The sequence below is a fragment of the Giraffa tippelskirchi genome, chromosome 10 (genome assembly GCF_054371585.1).
Source record: "Giraffa tippelskirchi isolate mGirTip1 chromosome 10, T2T-mGirTip1v1.2.pri, whole genome shotgun sequence".
Lineage (NCBI taxonomy): Eukaryota > Metazoa > Chordata > Mammalia > Artiodactyla > Giraffidae > Giraffa > Giraffa tippelskirchi.
Window position 1 is genome coordinate 55,272,031 of NC_137284.1, and position 15,921 is coordinate 55,287,951.

At 46.5% G+C, this 15,921-nt stretch overlaps 1 protein-coding gene across 1 annotated transcript in view; it reads right to left on the minus strand.

The window, feature by feature from the left end:
- ABCA13 (ATP binding cassette subfamily A member 13) overlaps positions 1 to 15,921 on the minus strand; it is a 413,377-nt gene that overhangs the window by 307,028 nt on the left and 90,428 nt on the right. Inside the window, exons 21-25 of the mRNA XM_081536362.1 lie at positions 13,448 to 13,606; positions 13,174 to 13,175; positions 12,640 to 12,722; positions 11,844 to 11,965; positions 660 to 854 (exon numbers count right to left, since the gene is read on the minus strand). Coding sequence (XP_081392488.1) covers positions 660 to 854; positions 11,844 to 11,965; positions 12,640 to 12,722; positions 13,174 to 13,175; positions 13,448 to 13,606 — 561 coding nt within the window. The remainder of the gene's footprint in view (positions 1 to 659; positions 855 to 11,843; positions 11,966 to 12,639; positions 12,723 to 13,173; positions 13,176 to 13,447; positions 13,607 to 15,921) is intronic.

Sequence of the window (15,921 nt, forward strand, 5' to 3'; positions counted from 1 at the left end):
CAGGCAGCTGTCCCTACGGTCACCTTCAGCTTCTTCTCGCTCACACTATAACCTTCAGTTCCTCCCATCTCTCTCCCCTCACCTGCCGGGCATGGGCATGTGGTGGTGGTGGGGCAGGTAACAAGCTGGTTCACACAGGAAGGGGCTGCCTCATGCCCGCCCCATCTGCACACCTTCTCCTGGACAGGCCCTGGCAGAGGTGGGCAAGTCACCTCATGGGACACAGTCTGTGTGCCCCAGGATGTAACAGGGGGCAGAGGAGGTCACGGCCAAGGTAGGGGAGTGGCTCTGACTCAGAGAGGACACCAGGGGTGATAGGCAGCAGAACCCAGACTCCCAGAGAAAGTCAGACAAGTGCTCATCAAAAAGGAGGGAGTAGGTGCTAAGTTCGGGTGGTGACTCTGTTCACTGGTCCTTCCCCACTGGGCACACTGACTGCCACCAATGCTGCGCCAAATGTCCTGACGGGCCTGACTGCACGGACCCTAGAAAATCTCCTGAGCTTCCCTTGATTCCGAGCCCCCCCACCCAGAGGTGGTGCCCAGGAGGCTCGGGGACAGGCCAAGGCTGTGAAGCCTGCACCTGCCTTGCTGGCCCTGACGCATCCACACTGGCCCCTCATGCTGCCCGAGCCAGGCCAGCACCTGTCTTCCCCTTACTTTGTAAACGAAATTCCGCAGGTCCAGGTTTCGAGCCAACAACACAATCATGGAAAACACCTGGGCCCTGGGCAGGCCGCACAGCTCCCTCGCTGCAGACTCAGACTTTCCATCTTCAGGGAACTGGAGCAGGAGACGAAGAATGTCCCTATTGCAACTTCCAGACAAAGCTACCGTCAGGGCGCTGGACAGCACCTGTGTCAAAGCATGAGGGTTGGACGTGACTATACCTGAGACGTGCAGCCCCCAGACTCAAAACTCCCCCAGTGATGAGACTTGGAAAGCCCATTCTCCCAAGATGCTGAGAATTTACCTGCAGTTTCATGGATTCCTCAAACTCTGTTCTATTTCAAACATTTTGAGTGGAGAGGTTTCTAAAATGTACACATAATCCCCTGAATTTGTAAGCAACAGAGTGATGACTTGGGACCTTCAGGCCCCCAGCTGCCTCCCACCCTCCACCCAAGATGCTCTCAGAAGTCATGTCTGTATCTCTTCCTCTGACAGTGAGTCTTAGCCTTTGCTCTCAGGTTATCAGTTTTTTATTTTTCATTGTTATCAGTGTGAACTATTTTTTCTCCTCCATCTCCAATTGGAAACCAGATTTCCAAGCCAGTTATCATTTTCAAAAAGAAAAACCAAACAGAGTGAAAAGCAGGGCCTGAGGACAGCTGTACTGGTCTTGGGTGCACCATTGTTCCCTCTGAAAGGGCCGGGGCTGCGTCTCTGCCTGGGAATGAATTCCGGTCAATGATCTTCCAGTTAATGTGACAAACTATAAAGCAGAATTTAAAACTAGAAGCAGACTTCCTGTTGTGTTCATACTCTGATGGCTGCGATTTCTGCAAAATGTTCTGGCCAAGAGGGACCCTCTGTGAACAAGAGCTACTGTTCCCTTATTAGGAGCCTTGTGAACACGGAGAACTCACCAGATATTTTCATGTAATGCCATAAAGAGCCCCCAGAATCATTAAGAAGTAGAATGATGGATTAATGGGGGTTCTCCAGAGAAACAGCAACTATAGGATGTGCATCTTCCAGGATATTTTTTTAAGGAATTGGCTCACTCAATTGTAGGGGCTTGGCAAGACCATGCTCTGCAGGGTCAGCTGGCATCAGGAAAGCTAAGGGACAAGCCAATGGGGCAGATTATCCCCAGGAGCCATCTGGAGGCAGAATCCCCCCTTCCCCGGGAAGCCTCTGTCTTTTCACTTAGTTCTTCAACTGACTGGATGAGGACCGCCCACAGTACGAAGAGTAATCTGCTCAAGACTGGACTGCAAGGAAATCAAACCAGTCAGTCCTAAAGGAAATCAACCCTGAATATTCATTGGAAAGACTGATGCTGAAGCTGAAGCTCCAACACATTGGCCACCTGATGCAAAGAGCTGACTCATTGGAAAAGACCCTGATGCTGGGAAAGATTGAGGGCAGGATGAGAAGGGGGCAACAGAGGATGAGATGGTTGGATGGTGTCATTGATTCAATGGACATGAGTTTGAGCAAGCTCAGGGAGATGGTGAGGGACAGGGAAGCCTGGCATGCTGCAGTGCATGAGGCTCCAAAGAGTCGGACATGACTGAGCAACTGAACAACAACAACCATCTATACAAAGTCTACAGATTTCAATGTTAATTTCATCTAAAAAATAACTTCACAGGGACACTTAGATTGCTATTTGGCCAAATATCTGGGTATTGTGGCCTAGCCCTATAGACATATAAAACTAACCATCACAGATGAAGAGAGTTCTTAATATGCTGATGGACATTTTGAATCTTTGAGAGAGATGTTGTTTTCTTGCCTAATTAACCAAAAGCTCTTTCTCCATAGGGGACTTATGAGGCATAGATGTACCTTGGGAAAGATTTCCTTGTTCCACTGTTTCCATCGAAGTCTCCAAGAGAAGGTGCATGCCTCTAGTTGAAAGAGGGTTTCAAAGAGGGTTGGGGGGTAATGCACATTCACCCTTCGCTTTGATTAGGGAAGCCCCTCTTTGACCAGTTCTGTAAAACAGACTTCCATGGAAGTTCTCCTCAAGTCGGGATCGCTGCCCCTGGTCTCATGTGGGCACCAACCAGAACCAGCTAGTAAGGGTCCCTTTGCACCATCTCAGCATCAAGTGTGGTCCCTAAGCAGGATCATATTCCACTCATCTCTTAGAATTTAGCCCCAAAGCCAACGTTGTCTTAAAACTTGTATACATGTCTTTCAGCCAATGGGGAGGTCCCAGGGGGTGCCTTCATGCAGAAACCTCACAGCCACAACACACACAGGAACAGCGCCTTGCACCGTGTTTGCTTCCATGCCTGCTCTGTGCTTCCCTAATTCATTCTTTATCTTTGTTTTTAATTTTACTGTGAGCACTTTCCCTGCTCGAAAGGCACCTGAAACAGGCAGGGAGTAAGAAAAACAGAGAAAATACTCAGTTTTGTTGGACTCGAAATATCATGGGTGAATCCATTTTAGAGTCAGTCATCTTTCAGCTTGGACTGGTCCAGGCAGTTTAATTAAACATGTGGATGCCAAGTTGCCAGCATCTTTCCTATGTGTCCACATCTGGCTTGGAAAACTTCAAGGAGCCAGGAGTCCGAGGCAGACAGCTCTCCACCACTGTGATCCAAGCACACACGCACACACTCAATGAGACATTCATCCATGTTCACAGACTCCCTATAAAAGCGAAAGTGATCGCCAGGAGAGATATTTGCATTTTAAGCAGGAGCTTGTTTACTGGGATCTGACAAACCCTAACTGTGCTCAGAGCAGCAGTTCAGAGGTGGGCCCGGTTTGCACAGCTGGTAATTTCAGACTCAAAGGTGCACAGAAACCTTGGGAGGAATCACTGTTCTCAGCCTAACTGTGACTAGAAGAGAAGCACCGACAGTGAGGGGAAGGATGGGAAAATCACGGGAGGTGACTGGGCTACCTCCGCTTTTGTCAAAGCAAAGAAGTGGGACTGGATACTAAGCACCAGTTTCTACAGAACAGAGAGGAGCTGCGGCCTGGCTCCCAGGGTCCCATCGGGCTCGGATCTGCCCGCACAATGAAGAGGCCTGGATGGGGTGCGATGAGAGGGCAGGAGATGGCTCCAAGACTGTCTGGAAGGGCTGCAGCCACACACAGTGGGAAGACCGTGGGGAGAACTCAGGAAGGATCCAGAATAAGGCAACTCCAACTCCTCCTGTGTGACCTCCCAAAGGTCAACACTGTTAGCCTGAGTTTGTCCATCTGAGAACAAGAGACGATAACAAGACCCAGAAGTGCTCCAAAGGGAGAACCAAATGAGATCATTGCAAATGACACGCAGCCCAGTGACATCCATTATAGCCGACAAGAGGCTAAGAGCAGAAACAGAGCTTGACTTAATGGAATGTGAAGAAAGACGTGTAAGAATTAGATGGGTTTATTGATTGAAAAGTATTGAATTTAAGAACGAGAGTTAAATTAGTGAATTCCTTCTTTGCTTCCATACTCCCATGAAAAGTCTGTGGGCCAGCATCAAGCCCCCCGTCCTGTCCCAAGGTGGCACTAAGGGGGAGGGCCTGCCCCCAAGACAGTCACCTGCCAGCTGCAGGCCTGGTGGGAAACTCCACTCCCTCCCAGGACCCCCTCCTCCCAGGAATTCAGACAGTATAACGTTCTGTTACCAAGACTGTTTAAGAAGCCAAGAAGAAAGTTAAAACCACCTTAGCTTTATCTCCTAAACTTTAGAAATGACTGGCAGATAATGTCAGTCCTAGTGTGAATTCTGATCCTGGGTTAGCCATGAGCCCTTTAAGAATATGGCAATTGCTAAAACCATGCCAGATCAATAAAGTCATTTTCTTTCGAAGGCAGAGTTATTAGAATAGTATATTATCAGGCCACTAATGGTAAAGAACCCTCCTGCCCAATGCAGGAGACATAAGAGATGCAGGTTTTATCACTGGGTCAGGGAGATCCCCTGGAGGAGCGCATGGCAACCCACTCCAGTATTCTTGCCTGGAGAATTCCGTGGACAAAGGAGCCTAGTGGGCTACAGTCCATGGGGTTGCAAAGAGTCAGTCGTGACTGAAGTGACTTAGCACACACGCACACACGCAAGTTACCAGTTGTGCTACAGCAGGTTTAAGAGCCCAAACTGTTAAACAGGTGTGGGTTGGCGACTCCTTAGGTCACAAGCATCTTTCTACATTAATAACACGAATGAAAATATAGGTGTGCTTTTCTCCTTTGTGACTGGCCAAGTTGAGAGACAAATGACACTTTGCAAAGTAGATCAGGATTGAAAACACCCTGATGGTTAGAATAATTGGCCAGAACCAGTAAGAAATACTTTTTGTAGAAATTAATGCAATCAATCTTAAAACTTTGGCTTAAAAATATTTACAAAAGTGTGAGTAATGAAAGAGAGGCCCCATAAGAAGGGGCCATTTAATCTTTGCTTCTTTACTGGCAGTGAGGGTCTGAAGTTCCCCAAGTTAAAAGGACCTTATGTAAGCTCCAGTCTGAAGCCACGGGAGTGGGGTTATCTGCAAGCAGAGTAAGCACCAGCTCCCTCAGGATAAGATGCTCCATGGTTAGCAGTGTCTTTTTTTTTTTTTAATATACTTATTATTGATGCATTTGAATGCACCGGGTCTTAGCTGTGGCACTCGAGATCTTTGATCTTCACTGTGGCATGCGGGATCTTCCGTTGCGGCATGTGGGATCTAGTTCCCTGACCAGGGATGAAACTCAGGCCTCCTGCATTGGGAGCTCGGAGTCTCAGCCACTGGACTAACAGGGAAGTCCCTTCAAGGGCACACCCGGCCACATTCCTCTGTGTGGGCCAGAAACTCTTAACTCCACTCACAAAGTAATTCTTTCTTTCTCTCTCAGGGAAGAGAAAAGCCAGAATGAGCCAGTTGTTTACCGGGGTCTGCTCTGAAGCGAGTGACAACAAGAATTATCCATTGCAGCTTTCCAGAAGACAAGCCTCCTGCACTGTAACAAATGGAATGTGTGGAGCCAGCTGAACCCCGAGCAGGCATCTCTCAGCTAATGGAGCACCAGTCGTCCCTGATGCTCACTGACGGCCGCGAGTGAGGGACAGAAACTGTGCCAGGCCCGCCAAGTGCACGCATTTCTGCCCAAGGGAGGTAAATAAGACAAGGTTTCAGAATACCTCCTCCCTTTAGAAGCCTCCCAGGAGAGATCGGAGCCGGGTCACCCCTTTGCTTCCTCCTTCCGTAAGTCCGTGGGTGCTGGGGGGAGGGAAGGGACAAACCTGCAGAGGATGCTAGAACCAGTCTTCCCCAGCTGAGAGCATCCAGGGAGGAGAAGAGCCTCGGGTTGCTCGCCCAGTCTATTTGGTCCTGAACTCTTTGACCGCACCGTGGCATTTAAAAGAATAAAAACATGGCCTGGAGCAAACAGGGAGGAAGTCACTGCTGACCTGAGCCAAGAACAGCGCACCCCAGCAGAAGCAGCTTGGTTGGTCTCGGGGTGGGTGGAGGAGATTCAGTCCCGGGAGGTGAACTCCAGGACCCAGGAGTCTATGATTTGGGTGTTAACCTGGAGATACAGGCGTTCACGGACAGAGCGCGAGGAGAGAGGAGCCTCCCGGGTGCCCATGTCCCCATTGGTCGGCTGGCTCCGTCCCTTTCTGCCTCCTCGGGAACGCTGACCCGAGGCTCCCAACCTGAGGCTCTCCCGTGACTTTTCACAGCCGGGGGTTCCTCCTCATTTCCGAGCTCTCAGCCCCATCCACAGGGCGGCTCCTCACACCCAGGGGCCCCGCCACTCCACGCTTTACACTGAAATCCCACCTCACACATGCTTCTGGAACTTTGCTGCACAAACATGTCTATTTATCTCGCAAGCCAGCCCCCAGACACCTGCTGCCTTCGGAGAACTGTGGACTCCACATTCTGGAAGCTCTGAGACCTCTGAGGTAGGTGATGAACTCAACACTGACTGAGGGTAAGGCAGAGAAGTTCAAAGAGAGAAATGCTGAAAAGTTACTACAGATAACATGTATTAAGAGATGCTGCCATCAACCTAACAACCTAGAAGAATCTAGGGCCCCAAGTGTCACCTAACCAAACATGAATTTATTACCTCAGATTTGTAGGCACACATGAGTTCGTGTATCCACTTAGGTAGCACAGCAAATATTACTAACTTATGTTACTAATTTGAATTCCAAGAATGCAAGCTTTTTAAATGTCCCTGCCAATAGCCTCATCACCCAGCCACTCAGGTGACCATCCGCAGTGACTCACATGGTCAGAAGGACACGCACAAAGAAAGCACTGTACAGCCACCTCAACGGCAAAGGCGCCTCAGAACGTGAGCCCTCACAGGGCCCAGCCCTCCTGCGACAGAGCGTCAGCGACACCTGGTGGCAAGTCGCTTCAGTTGCTACAGACTGTAGCCCGCCAGGCTCCTCTGTCCATGGGATTTCCCAAGCAAGAATACTGGAGTGGGTTGCCATGCCCTCCTCCAGGTGATCGTCCCGACCCAGGGATTGAACCTGGGTCTCTTATGTGTCCTGCATTGGTAGGCAGCTTCTTTTCCACTAGTGCCCCTTTGTAACTCTGAATCTAAAAGGGCCCTGACCCTCCTTGTACAGCCCCGCTGGTCGGCTACTTAAATTAATTCACTGCTCTGGTCCTGTCGCAAGTTGTAGTGAGTAAAGGTTTCAAGCCAGATCTGAATCACTGTTTACAACTGAGGCAGTGTAGGAGGTACTGTCCTCACCCTATCCTGACCCCCACGCCCCCTGCACACGTGGAGTCCAATAAGTTACCTTCAACATCCTCCTTGAAGAAAGATGAGTGTAACTCATCACAGACAAGTTCAGATTGTAACTGAAAATTTAGGATTCCTACATTCCAATTCATTTCTTTCTTAATGAACATTAATTCTTGATTAACTGATCTACTTGTCAAGGTTCACGTTTAGGTAACAAGACTCAGTGTGAAAATAAATGTTCACTGAGGTCCAGTAGATTGTCAATAAAAATGATCACTTGAGAACCATCTTCATGGCTATGGCTTCTGGCAGTTTGTGTGTGTGTGACATTCAGTCATGATGGTCTCTGTGACCCTATGAACTATAGCCTGCCAGGCTCCTCTGTCCATGAAATTCTCCAGGCAAGAATACTGCAGTGGGTTCCCATTTCCTTCTCCAGGGTTTTTTCCTGACCCGGTGATCAAACGTGGGTCTCCCACACTGCAGGCAGATTCTTTACCAACAGGGAAGTAAACCCCCATGCAACGAGCCAAAAGGTGATCTCAGCAAAGTACTTGCCAAGGATCCAGATGAAATTCACCTGCTCCACCCTCCACGGGCAAACCCACCCTATGTCCCCATCTCCTTACTCCTGGGGTCTCCTCGGTGTTCCTCACCCACCCAGCGGAGGACTGCCCATGCTATCACACTGCTCCAACATGCTGTCAGGCTGTACAGTATTCCCTACTGATAGGAAATCAGTTTGGGAATCAGGAACGAATGTCACCATCAATCTTACCCTTTCTAACTCTGGTAAAGTCCAGAGAACAATTGTAAAGAACAATAGTGCATAGGAACCTGGAATGTTAGGTCCACGAATCAAGGCAAATTGGAAGTGGTCAAACAGGAGATGGCAAGAGTGAACATTGACATTTTAGGAATCAGTGAACTAAAATGGGCTGGAATGGGTGAATTTAACTCAGATGACCATTATATCTATTACTGTGGGCAAGAATCCCTTAGAAGAAATGGAGTAGCCATCATAGTCAACAAGTGTCCAAAATGCAGTAGTTGGGTGCAATCTCAAAAACAACAGCATGATCTCTGTTCGTTTCCAAGGCAAACCATTCAATATCACAGTAATCCAAGTCTATGCCCCGACCAGTAATGCTGAAGAAGCTGAAGTTGAACGGTTCTATGAAGACCTACAGGACCTTCTAGAACTAATGCCCAAAAAAGATGACCTTTTCATCATAGCGGATGCAAAAGTAGGAAGTCAAGAGATACCTGGAGTAACAGGCAAATTTGGCTTTGGAGTACAGAATGAAGCAGGGAAAAGGCTAACAGAGTTTTGCCAAGAGAATCCACTGGTCATAGCAAACACCCTTTTCTAACAACACAAGAGAAGACTCAACACATGGACATCACCAGATGGTCAATACCAAAATCAGACTGATTATATTCTCTGCAGCCAAAGATGAAGAAACTCTATACAGTCAGCAAAAACAAGACAGGGAGCTGACTGTGGCTCAGATCATGAACTCCTTATTGCCAAATTCAGACTGAAATTGAAGAAAGTAGGGAAAACCACTAGATCATTCAGGTATGACCTAAATCAAATCCTTTACGATTATACAGTGGAAGTGACAAATAGATTCAAGGGATTAGATCTGACGGATAGAGTGCCTGAAGAACTATGGATGGAGGTTCGTGACATTGTACAGGAGACAGTGATCAAGACCACCCCCAAGAAAAAGAAATGCAAAAAGGCAAAATGGTTGTCTGAGGAGGCCTTACAAATAGCTGAGAAAAGAAGAGAATCTAAAGGCAAAGGAGAAAAGGAAAGATATACCCATTTGAATGCAGAGTTCCAAAGAATAGCAAGGAGAGATAAGAAAGCCTTCCTCAGTGATCAATGCAAAGAAATAGAGGAAAACAATAGAATGGGAAAGACTAGAGATCTCTTCAAGAAAATTAGAGATACCAAGGGTACATTTCATGCAAAGATGGGCACAATAAAGGACAGAAATGGTATGGACCTAATAGAAGCATAAGATATTAAGAAGAGGTGGCAAGAATACACAGAAGAACTGTACAAAAAAGATCTTCACGTCCCAGATAACCACGATGGTGTGATCACTCACCTAAAGCTAGACATCCTGGAATGTGAAGTCAAGTGGGCCTTAGGAAGTAGCACTACAAACAAAGCTAGTGGAGGTGATGGAATTCCAGTTGAGCTATTTCAAATCCTAAAAGATGATGCTGTGAAAGTGCTGCACTCAACATGCCAGCAAATTTGGAAAACTCAGCGGTGGCTGCAAGACCAGTAAAGGTCAGTTTTCATTCCAATCCCAAAGAAAGGCAATGCCAAAGAATGTTCAAACAACTGCACAGTTGTACTCATCTCATACACTAGCAAAGTAATGCTCAAAATTCTCCAAGCCAGGCTTCAACAGTAAGTGAACCATGAACTTCCAGATGTTCAAGCTGGATTTAGAAAAGTCAGAGGAACCAGGGATCAAATTGCCAACATCCGATGGATCATCAAAAAAGCAAGAGAGTTTCAGAAAAACATCTACTTCTGCTCTATTGACTATGCCAAAGCCTTTGACTATGTGGATCACAAAAAACTATGGAAAATTTTTAAAGAGATGGGAATACCAGACCACGTGACCTGGGTCCTGAGGAATCTGTACGCAGATGGATAAGCATCAGTTAGAACTGGACATAGAACAACAAACTGGTTCCAAATTGGGAAAGGAGTATGTCAAGGCTGTATGTTGTCACCTTGCTTATTTAACTTACATGCAGAGTACATCACACGAAATGCCAGGATGGATGAAGCACAAGGTGGAATAAAGACTGCTGGGAGAAATATAAATAACCTCAGATATGCAGATTATACCACCCTTAAGGCAAAAAGCGAAAGAAGAACTCAAGAGCCTCTTGATGAAAATGAAAGTGGAGAGTGAAAAAGTTGACTTAAAACTTAACATTCAGAAAACTTAACATTCAAGATCATGGCATCTGGTCCCATCATTTCATGGCAAACAGATGGGGAAACAATGGAAACAGTGACAGACTTTATTTTGGGGGGCTCCAAAGTCAATGCAGATGGAGACTGCAGCCATGAAATTAAAAGGCGCTTGCTCCTTAGAAGGAAAGCTATGACCACCCTAGACAGTATATGACCACCCTAGACAGTATATTAAAAAGCAGAGGGAGACGTTCTGAGAATAGCGTTGAAACTTGTATATTATCATATGTGAAACAGAACACCATTCCAGGTTCGATGCATGAGACAAATGTTCAGGGCTGGGGCAATGGGATGACCCAGAGGGATGGGATGGGGAGGGAGGTGGGAGGGGGGTTCAGGATGGGGAACACATGTAAACCCATGGCTGATTCATGTCAATGTATGGCAAAAACTGCTACAATATTGTAAAGTAATTAGCCCCCAACTAAAATAAATAAATTTATTTTAAAAAAAAGAAAAAAAGAAAGAAAGAAAAAAAAAAAGAAAATGTACCTGATACCAAAAAAAAAAAAAAAAAAGCAAAGATGTTACTTTGCCAACAATGGTCCATCTAGTCAAAGCTATGGTTTTTTTCAGTAGTCATGTATGGATGTGAGAGTTGGACCCTAAAGAAAGCTGAGTGCCAAAGAATTGATGCTTTTGAATTGTGGTGTTAGAGAAGACTCTTGAGAGTCCCTTGGACTGCAAGGAGATCCAGTCCATCCTAAAGGAAATCAGTCCTGAATACTCATTGGAAGGACTGATGCTGAAGGTGAAACTCCAATCCTTTGGCCAATACCTGATGTGAAGAGCTGACTCATTTGAAAAGACCCTGATGCTGGGAAAGATTGAAGGCAAAAGGAGAAGGGGACGACAGAGAATGAGATGGTTGGATGGTATCACCAATTCGATGGACATGAGTTTGAGCAAGCTCCAGGAGTTGGTGATGGACAGGGAAGCCTGGCTCGCTGCAGTCCATGGGGTTGTAAAGAGTTGGACACAACTGAGGGACTGAACTGAACCGAACTCTGGTAGACACTATTATGAAACTGAAGACTCTAAGGCCTTGGCAGCAGACCACGATGCCCTTGGGTTGCCTGCATGTTCTGTGATCTCCTTTCTGGCTCCATTTACATGGTTCAGGGGTTTCTCTGGTGGCTTAGATGATAAAGAATTTGCCTGCAATGTGGGAGACTCAGGTTGGATCCCTGGGTCAGGAAGATCCCCTGGAGAAGGGAACAGCTACCTACTCCAGTATTCTTGGCTGAATATCATGAACAGAGGAGGCTACAGTCCAGGAGGCTACAGTCCAACGGGCTATAGTCCAGGGGATCGCAACGAGTCAGACACGAATGAGCAATTAACAAATACACACACACAGTTCACAGAGGACCCCCAGCCGTGGGGTAGGGGGAAGGACCACAGGAGGCCGACAGCTCCAGCCATGAAGACAGAAGCAGCAACCCCACCTTTGAGTGGGAGATGTTTGCTTCTAAAATGCTGTTGATGGTTCCATCTGAGACGTGCAGAGAAGATCCAAGCTCTTCAGTTAACTTGCTGATATTCTGCATCAAATCTTTTACTTTTATATCTGAAAGACAATCAGAAGGAAGAAAATCTTACAATAGTAAATATTCAGGCTACTCCTGCCTGAAGTAGTGTAGACAAGATCTGACATGAAAACCTGGCAAGGACTGTTCTTCCACTACATCCAGCCCGTAACAAGCACCAAATAAAGTCATACCTTACTCTTCCATGGGGGAGCTGCGATCATTTGCATCAGAAGTAAAACAAAACCCCAGATTATGTGGCAATTCTGCTCAGTTGCTTCCTCCAAGACCTGTGCATTTTAAATTTTACTCTAGAAAGAGGTGTTCCCCCCCCCCCAAGGGAACAGTGACCAAGGAAACTCACTTCTCCCCACATATCTACTCATCTCATTTTTTCTAACAAGAGATTTGCCAGAATTCTTCGGACCTGACATGTTGATGCAAGGGGGCTTCAGGATCTATAAGACAGGGAGACAGGGCCAGGGAGACCCCTAGACCACAGAAGCGTCTCTCACCCATTCTTCGTTTTGGTACCCAGGATTCTAGGACTTTCTTCTCAGCCCCAAATACATCAGAGCAGCCAGGCTCTAAATTGCTATTTACCACATATAGATGGCATAACTCACCCTTTACATGTTTTATTTTAATGATATGTTTGTGTGAGAAACTAAATTTAATTTTTAATCAAGCACACTTGGAGGAACTACATACTCACCCTCAGCTACTGTGAAATTGCTAAGAAAAGTCATTATGGGATTCCCAGACAACAATAAAATCTTCTCCAGGCTTTGGGCCAACCTAAAACAGCAGAAAATTAAAGCTAATTTAGGCAAGATAAAACCCCAGGAACGATGTTGGTTGAATACACTGCCTCAGTTCCCAGGAAATGAGCTAGATAACAAGATGGCATTTCCCTAAAATTTCTCAGATAATTGGACACACGATGGGTCTGTGTGTGAACACCCATTAATATCATGACACCCCTGCCAGGCAGGAGGAGGCAGGGGAGTAAGGATGCATAACAAATGGCTTCTCATAAATGCAGAAAGAACAGTTAGGGTAGACCATGGAATGTACGAGAAATGAGGATACCAAAAAGTCAGAGGAACACCATTTCTTCCGGGAACAAGTCATTGGCAGAATACAAGTCCTCAACTTCCTCTTCTGAGGGTCAACACTTTGAGAACACAGAGCAAAATTAATCCAGTATGAAGGTGCTTTGGAAAATCACTGACTGACCCTACAGAACATCTTTACTACCATATTGTAACCTTGAATCTCGACATTTTGATTCAATTTCTTGATCCCCAATAAAGCCAGCCTCAGCACTAACACTGCTTCTACAACTTACAATTTCAAAAGTTAAAGTCATGGGTAACTTTGGTGTGGGTGAGAAAATATATGCATTAACGTATATGTTAACGGTGTGTGTTACACATTATTGCCTGAGATTCATAATTTACTAATGCACGACATCGCCCTTATGAAGAGAGAGACTGAGGCGGCAGGGGCCCCGCCAGGGCATACGTGTGTGGCTTGGAGGCCGGCCCAGGCTGGCATTCACAGTCCTGCTCGCTGGCATCTTCCAAACTGCTCCTGAAGCTTTCCAAGGCTCTGGAGAGATTCCTGCGAAGGCCTTCACAGCTTAGCTGATGGGGAGAGGTCCATGTCTTTTCCAATTCCTAGAAAACACAGTCGTGATGCAGTTGGAAACTGCTGGCATGAGCTCAACCAGACACGCAGGCATCCTTGCCGAGCATCACATGGGCTGTCAGTCTACTGTCCTCACTCTAAGGAAACAGGGCAGAGGAAACGGAGAATGTCCGACCCTGCCCAACTGCCTGGGTGCATATTGCAAGGCCTTGGAAGGAGCCCTTGGCCAGGAACCAGGAGAGCCTTGCTCTGCTTGGCTCTGCTATTTACCCAGTGGACACAAGGGCATGGCAAGGACCAGCACTGCCCAGCTGAAAGTCTGACACATGACCTCCTGGCCTGAAAACAGACACTTTTCAAGGAAGGTGCCAGGCCACTCTTTGGCAGGGTGCTTGGAGAAGCCCCATGGAAGAATCCCTGGTCTAGGCCCTGACTCTTAAGACTCCATGGACACACATTATCAGCATCTTTTACAAGCATAAACAGCTGTATAAAAGACTGATCATTCTACAAAATATATAATACCTATAAATTAATAAGAATGTAAAATACCTATAGTTCATAAAACTGACAAATATAACTTAATTTAAAATGTAAAATGACCCCAAAAGCAGAAAAGCACATGTGTTTATTTGTACAGACACACATATAAATCTATACACACTTCCCTGGACTTGGCAGTTCTGCTGTATATCATTTTTCTTCCACACTTAAAACTTCTAATTTTGTATTGGGGTATAGCCAATTAACAATGTTGTGGTAGTTTCAGGTGACCAGCAAAGGGACTCAGCCATATATATGTAATCCATTCTCCCCCAAACTCCCCTCCCATCCAGGCTGCCACATAATACTGGGCAGAATTCCCTGTACTATACAGTAGGTCCTTGTTGGTTATCCATTTTAAATATAGTTAAATATAGTTCTGCTGTATATCATCAGAAATGATTTATTTCATCCACCAGTTCTTCCTGATGTTGCAAGCACAGTCCCAGGTTGTGGTCATTTGGGGAAGGCATCTCATGTAACTCATGCATGCTCAGTCACGTCTGACTCTCTGGGACCCCACGGACTGTAGTCCGCCAGTCTCCTTTGTCCATGGGGTTACCAGGCAACAATACCGGAGTGGGTTGCCATTTCCTTCTCTAGGTACTCCTAGGTACTCTCTAGGTACTTCCTGACCCAGGGATTGAACCCTAGTTTCCTGCGTTGGCCAGCAGATTCTTTACCACTGAGCCACCAGGGAAGCCCCTATCTCATGTAAATCAACACATACTATTCTTTTTTTCCTTCAGCTAAGACAGCAAAAGAGATGATTTATTGTACACGTTACATTCAGCCACAACTGAGAAGAGAACTAGTCCATGATATCACAGGTCCAGGGCAAAAGACCAAAAGAGACTGCTTGGATACAAGCCAGATGAGTCTCTCAAAGGTGGTTGAGGAGATCAGAAGGGCCATTGAGACCATGCAAAGTCCCAAACCCACTGAGACAAGTTCCAGATGGTAGCATGCAGTCCTCAATCTGCCCCAGCGTCCCTGTTCTCTGGCTTCCCTTGTTTCCCTCTGTGGCTTCCATGGGTGTCCAAGTTTGCCTGGACCTCTGCCTCATCCTTTTTCTTTTGCGCTTCAGCCTGCACATTGGCTTCTTCCTCCACTTCACTCTCATGGCACAGAGGTTTCTCAAAAGATGGTGCTAAGGCTGAGAGAACACATAATATTTTAATAACACTTCTAAATATCCTTCTCAAAACTGCCACTGACCACTCTCACAAAGGAAAGTCATGAATTGTTCAGATGATCAGAGAACTAACAAATGTGTGTTCCAAGCAAGTTAAATGTGAAGAATTTTGAGCTATCACAGTAGAGAGTCGTGGGCTCTGAGTCCCTGCCTTGGGGTTTCCTGGGCACAAATAAACTTCTCTGCATGTGATCTGAGCACCAAAAAGCAGTCCCCTACAGAAGCCACCACACGGAACCTCTGAATTGCAGAGCAAGGAAGAGGGGAAGCCTGGGACCAGCAGTGTTCAGAGCATGAGGCCATGGCCGGAGTCTTGTCCATCTGAGGCCTGGGGAGGGTGGGGTTGGGTGGTCCATCAGACCAGACTATTCACTTCCTACTTGGTGGCAGGACTCAGGCACACATGGCTTTTTTCCTCTGCCCCCGTGTCCCTTCTGCCTGCCAGACTCTCAACATGACCTACTCAAACAGGCAACATGACATCACTGAACACAGGATGGGGAAGAGACAAGCAGTAGCATCCCCACTATACAGATAAAAGAGCGCAAATCTCAGACAAGAGTAAAACATACTAAACTAATTAGGAAGTGAGGAATCTTGAATGTT